Genomic DNA, 9,772 nt, shown 5'->3' with positions numbered 1-9,772 from the left:
TTGAGACGAACGTTTTGGTGTTGGTTTGATCTCTGTACGACATTCCTACTGGCTGCTAGGGCCGTTTTAGTGGGTTTTTCTGTAACTAGGTGGCGCTAGAGAGCATTTTTGTATTTATTTATTTTTTTTAATTTTATCAAATTTTTCACCAATTCGGACGTGTGTGCCAATTTTGGTGAGTTTTTGAGCGTGTTTAGGGGGTCAAATTAAGGGTTTTGCGTGCGTCAAGCAAATAAGAAGAAGAAGAAAGAAACGAAGTGGGCAAGGACCCTAATAATGCACTAGTAAACAATATACAGTATTAGATGTAAATCTGGTATGTAAAAACATGAGTCGACTGCAGTTTATAAACTCTGTGGGCATAATTTATAAATCATCAGTGAAGTTGCAATGTACAAGATGCTCAGATAAATCTTTCTGCCGTCTCATGCTGCAGGTATTTAGTACACTCAGAGGAAAAAACTCCTGTTAACATTTTGTCAAACCTGGATTATTGTTGTTGACTGGGTCTGTATCAGAGTAAACTTTTACATTTATGGAAATTTCAGTTTGTAATAGATTGAAACTGCGGAGTGATTTTATTATTATTATTTTAAATTTAGGCAGGTGAACTGTGTTTTTGACTAATGCTGGTGCTGAAATATGGAAAGAGTCTTCCCAAAATCGCTCCCCACAACTCAAAGTATGCGTCTTGTGCGTTTCCGTCTTTTTAAGATGGCATGCAGTTCAGCCTCATGTTAAAAGTGATATGATTCCTACAAGGTCTGACCTAGGAAGATTACCATTGCAAATTTCATGGAAAAGTGAGCAGGATGTTCATTCAAATAATAAGCCAAGACATTCAGATGCTCTCAGATTAGTGGAAAGCAGAGCATATCTGAAAGGAGCTTTGGAGTACGAGACCTAATAGACCAAACCTAACATGTACATATGACTGATTATTAGTGCTCTTTATTCATGAAAATATTACATTGATATCTCTGTTGAATCAAATAGTTCCCCTACATTTAAGGAAGTACCCAACATTTCAGGAAATATGCTTGTTTTCTTGCCAGAAGTTACATTAAAAAACGTTAAGACTTCATAGGGGAATTATGTGCAGGTCTGGATGCTACAACTTCTACTAAACCACAACTTATGGTTTTATGCTTTACCTTTGTCTGAAATTGCAAACAAAATATAATTGGCTAATTAGCTAGCTGTAGAGGTGCAGACGGGCTGTTTTTGTTTGCTTTGGTCAGAGGCAGGCTGTTTGAGTTAGGTTACCAGCTACCAGCTGTAGCTTCATATTTACTGTAAAGATACGCAAGTTGTTTTCAGTCTTCTCATCGAACTTTGAGCAAGAACATGAAGACATACATTACCCAAAATGTCCAACTACTCCATTAACCCTCTGAGCAGTTTCTTGTTGTATTTTTTTGTTCCTGTTTTTTTCCTGCAATATAAAGTCCTGCACCTCTGTGGAAACAGCACAACCACGACGAGCAGTAGATCGAACTCAAAAATGTCTTCTGTGCAGTATGGCACAGTTTTAATGCCATAAATCTTAAAAAGAGAAAGTAAAGGTGAATTTGTTTGATTATTTATTTTCTTAGTGCGTGTCAAGGTCTGTGATATATCAGACCGTAAGTTGGTTCTCTTAGCCAGCATGGTAGATGCAGGAGAAACGGGCAGGTGTAAAGACCTGAATGACTTTAGCAAGGGTCAAATCATTGTTGCCAGATGACTGAGTCAAGGAATCTCTAAGACAGCACAATTTATGGGGTATTTGTTTTTTGTTTTTTTTACTGCTGACCAGTGGTAAATACCTGCTGATGGTGTTTGACGCTTTTAGTCTCATGTGATTCACTAGATGTAGACTTTAAGTATAAAATGCACATTTCTTGCAGCATTTTCCTCCGCTTTCTTCTCTTGTCTTTGTGGTATTGTTTTGAAAATTACCTTTACTACGGGAAACAACAAAAACAACCTCCGAGCAGCACCATACACACTAAAAATAACAAGTTTTACCTCTATTTTGCACCATCACTTTTGCAAGGATACCATCACTGTATCCTCAACTTAGCACTGCTCAAACTGGCAGTGATTGGTTTAAAAAAAACACGAATGAACCAGTGTTTTTTTTTTCTGTCTCAATGGCAGAATAACAATCAGGTGCAGTAGAACCATTTTCTGTTGCTGTACACATTTGTCTGGCTTTGCAATGCTAGAAAATGTTTGATCTGCAGGTGGTCCAATTCGCAGCTTCCAGGACTTCAAGGCTCTGCTGCTGACATTCTGGTGCCAGATATCACAGAGACCCTAGAGAGGTTTTGGAGAGTCCAGGCGTCAGTGGGTCAGAGTTGTTTTAGCAGCACTTAGCAACACATTTGGCAGGAGTGTTTTAGTTCATTAGCACATAAGAAAGTTGTGGTACCAGTGATAGCTGTCATAAAATAACCATTTTTAAGGTTAAAAAATGAAGCCTTAATGACATTTTTATCTGATCTTGCAGGGAATCCTCACCTACTTTGCCTTTGGTCGTTTCCGCCATGGTGTAAATGACGCCCACGTCCCAACCTACACGGAGCCGCCACCGGATCACCACAGCCCCTACCCTCCGACCTACGCCCCCATGTCCTACAACCCCACCACCTACACCCCCACCACCTACACAGCCTATCCCAGCGTCATTCCCGACCTGAGCCAGCAGCCCGCCTTCACACCGAACATCCAGCCGCAGGTTGACTCTGGCTACCAGCCGCCAAAGTACTGAGACAAAGGGAGGCCACGTGGATGGGGTGGTGTTCCGGGTCATCTTTCCGTACTCTGACTGCAGCTGCACTGCCCTGACATGCAGCTATATCATATTGATGTGGTTTTACATTTGATTTAACACACTTTTCCAGCATTTGAGAAACCAGAGCAGTGCGGCTTCAGGTTAGAGATGAGGGACACCACTGTTTACGTCAACGGGTCTGAGATCAGATCTTGAAACATCAGGTTGACTGTTGAGATTAGAGCTGGTGGTTGAGCAATCTGACTTTAGACGTGCGTGCAAAGACGCAACTTTTACCTCAATAGGGCTGATCCTGCAGGGGGAGGGGTAGAATGTATTGCACAATGTGACTTTGTGAAGAATACGACAACACCAATCAGAGAACACACAACGCGTTTCTCTTGGCTCTGGTGGAACCTAAGGATATACATTTGTACATATATTTCACTATGCAAAAGTGCCATTTCAACAGTGTCTGATCTTTTCTTATTTGGTTGAGTGGATTCTTCCTTTTCAGTTTGTTAATCCTGAGGACGCATTAACTGTTTAGGATGTGTTAAATTAATTTAGCAAATGGGAAATGACTGTAGTGGGAAAATGTAAAGCCAAATGTCCCTCTGAACGAGTCATAGTTTGCGAAGCGTAGAATTTGTTCACTGTACAACCAGAAAATCCCCTTTGGAAGGATTTTGTGTGAAAAAATCTTTGAGCTACTTGTGTCTGTCATCTTAATTATCTACAGCCATAAAAAAAATGCATTTTCTTAAGTCTCACCATGTCAATGTAATGTTGTGCTTGTAAAAAAGCAGGTTACATGTGCCTAACTGAAGAGGTGTTCATTGTACATTCACCGTCACCTTTACCCTTTAAACTCGCAGATAGCTGCAGTTATTAAACAGGCTTGTCCGCTGAGCGTGTCCTCGCACGCACAAGTAACTTATTAACTGCCGGCAACAATGCTGCTTCTTCAGTGAGCTGAGCAAAGCAGCCTCTCACTTCCTCTGAGGACGTTAAGCTTTCTCAACACTGATGTTTATCTCAGGCTTCTCAGTCTAAACTGTCGAAGGCAGAATACAGCACACGTGTCGGTACAGATCGCACGTTAACGCCTTGGTCTGTAATTGTGAGAATCCAACAGCTGTCCTCAGAAAGATGGCTGGTTTACATTGTTGCTTTGTGCCCGACAGTAACATGTTTGTCAGTTTAACACCTCATCTGAACCCAGTTCTGGCTACAGTCGGTCAGATGACAGTGAAAAGTTGGCCTGACATTAGTTTTGGCTCATTGTTCCAAGGTTGCTGCAGGGGTGTAAGCTGAGTTTGTGGTTATATTTGTCGGACATAGTGTTGTGTTAGCAAGCAGAGTCGTTGATAATGTTTGTTCTTAAAAATGTGCCTAAATTAATGAAGCCAAATACATTAAAAACACTGGTGTTGATTTGTCATTCATGCCTCAAGAAGAGAAATTAAACAAAAAGGTTTTGAGAAGGAAATAGGAATTTATTAAAGTTAATCAGCTGTGTATCACAGCTGGCCTTGCTGCTGTGCTTGAATGATTTATGTTAATTTCCATGTTCTGGGAAATCACTTCTTAAATTAGTATTTACAATCAATGAAGCCCTTTGATGACTGCCAGCCTAAATGACTCAGATTTTCCTCTGAAGCTGTGCCAGTCTGACTTGGTGACAAAAGGTTAAAATCTGATTCACTTCATATATAAAGTAAAAATTTGCCTGCTTTTAAAAGTTTGCTTAGAGATAAATAATGTTAGATTAATGTACATTTTTAAATCAAGGTTCTTGTTTTAGATGTGAGACAAGAATGATTTGTGACATTAAATGTTTTATAAAAAAAAAAAACTGGTCCCATTTTGCTTCGCTTTGTTTTCCCGTATGGTTTCACCTTTTGTTGTAAATCCATGTTTTGAAGGCAGAAGCACAACTACAATTAACTAGAACAGAAATTATATGTTCAGTCCTTTCATGCACAGCAGTAATACAGGTTCTATATCAAGTACAGACGATGTATTTTCACATTCCAACCTGCCAGGATTTAAACTGGTTATTTTGGTCTGCAGTTAGATGCAGGGGCATTGGGTTACACATTACACAGTTTGTGCACAGAGTTAAAAACATTTACCTTTTGAAAGGAGAATTTCTCAATCGTGTCTGTTTGCTAGAAATAGATCCAGTATTTTGAAACTGTAGATTTCACTTTATACCATTTATGACCTGCAATACACAGAGTGAAAAGTGAGTTGTTTTTCTTTACACTGACTTCCTTACAACTGATGGCATAAATAATTTATATTTAATGAGGCAATATTACAGGTAAAAGATGTAAAAACAAAACAAAACCCCAAACATAAGTTCCAGATATGAACACTACAGTGAATTGAAGCCGTCCTTTATATCCAGGGTTATTAATGAACCTCAGCTCCTGCAGCAAGTCTTATTTCTGTCTTCAGAGGTGGAGGGAGGAGAAAAGCTTCCTGGGAACTCCGGCGTCCACGAGTTTTCCTGTGAGGACATTTTGTGGCGTTTCATTCCTGGAGAGAAAACTGTTCTCTTTGTCCACCGTCAGACCTCCATAACACTTTCTGCAGACCGCCTGATACTTGTCAGCTCCGCCGATCACCTCCACCTAAAGCACAAATGACAGTTGATGGTTAAAATTTTGACAAGAGAAATGCCCCTTCTTTTATCACACAAAACATTCTTCAATATGGGCACAACAGCCCAACAGCTGGAAAAAGATGAGAAACCAAGCACATGTTCATCCCACTGGAATTTTAGTTTAAGCTTTTAAGACTCAGGCTATGGCAGATTTTGGTAAAATACTCCTGTAACAGCTTGTTATAACACGTCAGTCTACTTCATTCAACCCTTCTTGGATTCATGTTTTTATATTTCATTTAGACAATAAATCCTAGTAGCTATTTGTCCTGTCCCTGTCTCAACACCACCTTTTGAAAAATGTTTTGAAACCAAAGCAGTTTCTGTGTGCCATTTGCTCCCGTCATATTATTTACTGCATTGTAAATTTCTGCAAGTCTATGGAAACATCACAAACATGGCTAGAAAAATATGACACTATTATAATGCCATACATCCTAAAAAAAAAAAAAAGTTAAAAGCTGAATTTCTTTGATTATTTGTTTTTTAAAAATGTGAAGTGTCAGCAGGTGCTATCAGTAATTTCAAATTCTATTCCATGCTCATCTCCTATCTGCGCTCTTAAACATATCCTGCAGTTTAGCTGGAATGTCCCTGAATTTGTGTTACATGGCTGTTCGTTACAGCTGAGTCACTAATGGCATCATCATGGTATTGACAAGGAGCACAGATTTTTTTAAAAAATTTTTTACAGAATCTGGTAAGCGCAAACAGTTTATTTTTGGCAAAGTGATTTGGATGAAATATCACGATTTCAAGCTTAGATTTGGTTAATTTAATGAAACTAAATGGCAGGACACATTCATGAATTGTCTTAAATTTGAAAATCCTTTGATTCTGTCAGTGTTTACAGTTTCTGGCTCTGATAAATGGTGCAAATTTTATCTATCAAGCATGCTGATACGTTTTGGGGCTTAGAGGATTTAGCACTGTTTGACTTGTTTTTTCAAGACTTTACTTGGGTTCGTGGCCTCCTTACCTCCTTCTCTGCTCCTATCCTCTTGGTGTAGGCAGCTTCTTTGTAACACTGCATGCAGACAGCATGGAGCTTCACTACGCTCTCCGCGAGAGGCACAAGGTTCAGGATGTTCCCAAATGGCTACAAGAATGCACAGGACAGCAGAAAACCAGTCAGGACCACAGAATGGATGAAAGGATAATTGTATTACAGTGACAGAACAGACACAGTATAGAATGAGAACACTGAACCATCTTTGCCGGTGCTGCTCCTGCAAATTGTTCAGCTCTTCCTTACAAATGTTCGCTTTGTCTTGGACATTTTATTACATCTGTTCTCACAGTGGTGCTCACAGAGTCACACACAGTTCATCTGTTTACCAGTATCACACTAACAGAGAAACAGAGATGCTCACCTTTCTCTGGAAGGTTCCATCCAAGGCAGCTACGATGACTGTCTTCCCTAAATTGGCCATCTCCTCACTGAACGCCACCGTATCTGGAAACTACAACACCAAAGACACAGTGATGACTTTCTGTAATTGTCTGTTAAACACCTGATTGCACACATGAATCCTCTAATTAGCACCATTGACTTGTTCAAAGAGCAGGACATCCTGGTGTGTATGAATGTGAAATAGTTGATACTAAAAAAAAAAGGGGGAAAAATACAGTATTTATAGAACCTTACAAACTGTCCCTCATCGATTCCAATGACACAGGCTTGCAGTGCCAAAGACCTCACATCTCCCAGACAATTGGCTGGTACAGCTTCCATTGTGTTTCTAAAAGGATAAAGGGGAAAACTTAATTTTAACACAAAAATATAGCATTATATTGTAATTGTGCTTGATCTGCTCTTTTACAAATCAAAGGCATTCAGAACTTGTATTTATAATATTTCCTGCTATATTCCAAGTCAACCATAATACTTGCAAAGAATACCTACTGAGGATTGTCACCACTAGAGGTCAGCTTTTGCTCAAACATCATGGCCCAGATTTAAATTCTAGTTTGCTACTGAACAAACAGGCTGCATTTCTCCCTGATTGCACATTTACAAAAGCAGCCAGTTTTACTGATTTCTTAATGTTAAAAATTCACTCATTAGACAAGGAGTTACCTGCGGTGCTTGTTTCTGTTCATCATCACAGAATCACAATTAGCTTTATTTGCCTAGTGTGTGTACACATACAAGGAATTTGACTGTATTAGAGGCCCTGTCTTAGAAACATGACCCTTAAACTTGGGCTGCATTTGTAAATAATAAAAATTTGCATACAGCTGTGGACCAAATAAAGCTTAACTACTAAGCAGGATTACAGTGTCAATGCCTCCCCCTGCCTCTATTAAACGTTTCCCATATGCACAATGATATTTCTGTAAATATGAGCAGCATAACTACACAAAACATAAAAAATAAACAGGGCGCTTACTTGTCATGTGTGGCCATGCCTTGGTCGGAATAACGTGTGTCTTTGGCATATTTGATCACCAGGCACTTGTACTGGGCTACCTGGAAACGGCGCACTCTTCTCATCAGTTCAGTGCTGCAAAGTAAATATCAGTTTCATTCAAGTCAATGTGTTTATTTTGTACTATAAAGCTCAGTTCAACTCATGACACTCTCACACAAATTTAACAAGCATGTTCTTATGGATACTATAAATGTGTACTAAAAGTTAGAAATGAACTCCAAATATTCCAAAATCCGTGCAAAATGATCCCAAAATTACAGATGTTAATATACAGTTTTAATGTTAATACATGTTGGCTGTAGGTTTTGCAACGTATGACAGATGGGAGCTGGATAAACAAAGCAGAATTTGGCGGGATGGTGACGTTTGGGCGGAAAACATGACTTTAGTACTGTTCAAACATAAATATAAAAACTTAACCTTAACAGTGGCTGCTTAAACTTCTACAAACGTGCAGTTTGCATGTTTTTTGAATGGAAAACTCACCTTTTGCCTGAAAACATCGGTCCGAAGATGACCTGCGAAGAGCAACAAAGAGGCTGTTATTCAGACTCAGGACGACGTTAAGATGAAAGACAGTTACTAAAAATACAACCTGCCTCCAGATATAGAGTTGTTGTTAGCAAATATTACGTCCTGTGGGTCCAAATTAACTGTAATTTCGGGTAAATGATGTTAAATCAGTCAGATACGAACCTGAATCTGTCCCCGTGCTTTTCTCGGTGAATTTGGAAGAACTCTCGGAAAGTCAACGCAGTCCATTTTAATTTAAATACACTACAATAAATAATAAAAACAAATTAATGAAATAATAATAGCAACACTAAAGAAGTGTAGACTGGTGTTAATTTAAGATCCGGGATGTTTTAGAGTCAAATCTACAGTTGAATGTACCGCGCCGGCGGTTGTCAGCGGATTTATCCGGAAATACGCCAATGCACGCAGAGTCACGTGACGCCGGGAACCAATCAGACGCCACCATCAACGAACGCGGAGAGCGCCGGCGCCAGAACTGACCAATCAGAGCACAGAACTTCATACGCGTTGGAGGGAATGAGCCTGTTTGTCAGGATGGGAGGGTTTTTATTGTCACTAAATGGAGCGGGTTTTGAAAAGTTTACAATAAGCACAGAAATACATACGTGTGTGAATGTGCAAGTGCAGTGAGAATGACTTTGTGCAGTGGTCAGATAAAAGCAGATAAAAGGACACAAAAGCATGTTGTTGCATCTTGTTATTTGTGTTTCAATCTGTTTGTGGTGTAGAAATATGTCTAAATTACATTCACCGAGAAGATAACAGCCCTAAGGTGAGTTTTGCTTCCTACCTGAACTTCAGGAGAGGATTGATATCAGAATAAACATTTCAACTGAGGCTGTGTCCATGGAAAGATCATGAAACAATGGGATCCTGGATACAGACAAAATAAAAGGTGACCCACTTATCCCACAGTGCAGCAAGACAGCCAGATTAAAGACACATAGACCTGTTTTATGGTTGCTTTGTGTCTCACACTGTACATTTTGTAAATTTCAACTTTTGCTTCTTTTTGTGGTCATTTGTTACTCATTTTGCACTTCTTTGTGTTCTTTTTTTGTCCCATTTTCATCATTTTATGTCTCATTTTGATACACTTGCATTCATTATAGCCATACTATCTTTTTGCATCTTGTCATGGTTGATTTGTGTTTTTTTTGTGTCACAGTTGGATTACATTGTTTCCTTTTTGTGTATTTTGTATCTAATTTAGATCTTTTTGCATGTATTTGTCTCTTTGTGGCCACTTTGCATCTTGAAATCGTTAATTTGTGTTTTTTATTGGTCATTTTTGCAGGTCTTTGCGGTCATTTACATTTATTTATGGTTATTTTGTGTCATTTTATATCCCTTTCTAGCCATTTTGTG

General features: G+C 39.1%; 2 protein-coding genes across 2 annotated transcripts in view; one reads left to right on the top strand and one right to left on the bottom strand.

Moving 5' to 3' along the window:
* The window catches only part of syngr2b (synaptogyrin 2b), a 20,254-nt gene extending 16,068 nt beyond the window's left edge, over positions 1-4,186 (top strand). Inside the window, exon 4 of the mRNA XM_008276436.1 lies at positions 2,495-4,186. Coding sequence (XP_008274658.1) covers positions 2,495-2,755 — 261 coding nt within the window. The 3' untranslated portion in view covers positions 2,756-4,186. The remainder of the gene's footprint in view (positions 1-2,494) is intronic.
* Positions 4,187-4,959: 773 nt separating this feature from the next.
* tk1 (thymidine kinase 1, soluble) lies at positions 4,960-8,753 on the bottom strand. Its single transcript, XM_008276425.1, has 7 exons — positions 8,564-8,753; positions 8,354-8,385; positions 7,826-7,939; positions 7,081-7,174; positions 6,806-6,895; positions 6,412-6,531; positions 4,960-5,400 (listed from the first exon to the last, which is right to left on the bottom strand). Exons 1-7 carry the CDS (start codon positions 8,627-8,629, stop codon positions 5,221-5,223), a joined length of 696 nt encoding a protein of 231 aa, XP_008274647.1. The 5' UTR covers positions 8,630-8,753; the 3' UTR covers positions 4,960-5,220.
* Positions 8,754-9,772: the final 1,019 nt, after the last annotated feature.

This window comes from Stegastes partitus, unplaced genomic scaffold (genome assembly GCF_000690725.1).
Source record: "Stegastes partitus isolate 25-593 unplaced genomic scaffold, Stegastes_partitus-1.0.2 Scaffold3, whole genome shotgun sequence".
NCBI lineage: Eukaryota > Metazoa > Chordata > Actinopteri > Pomacentridae > Stegastes > Stegastes partitus.
The sequence above is the reverse complement of the archived record's forward strand: the minus strand, read 5'-3'. Positions and strand labels throughout refer to the sequence as shown.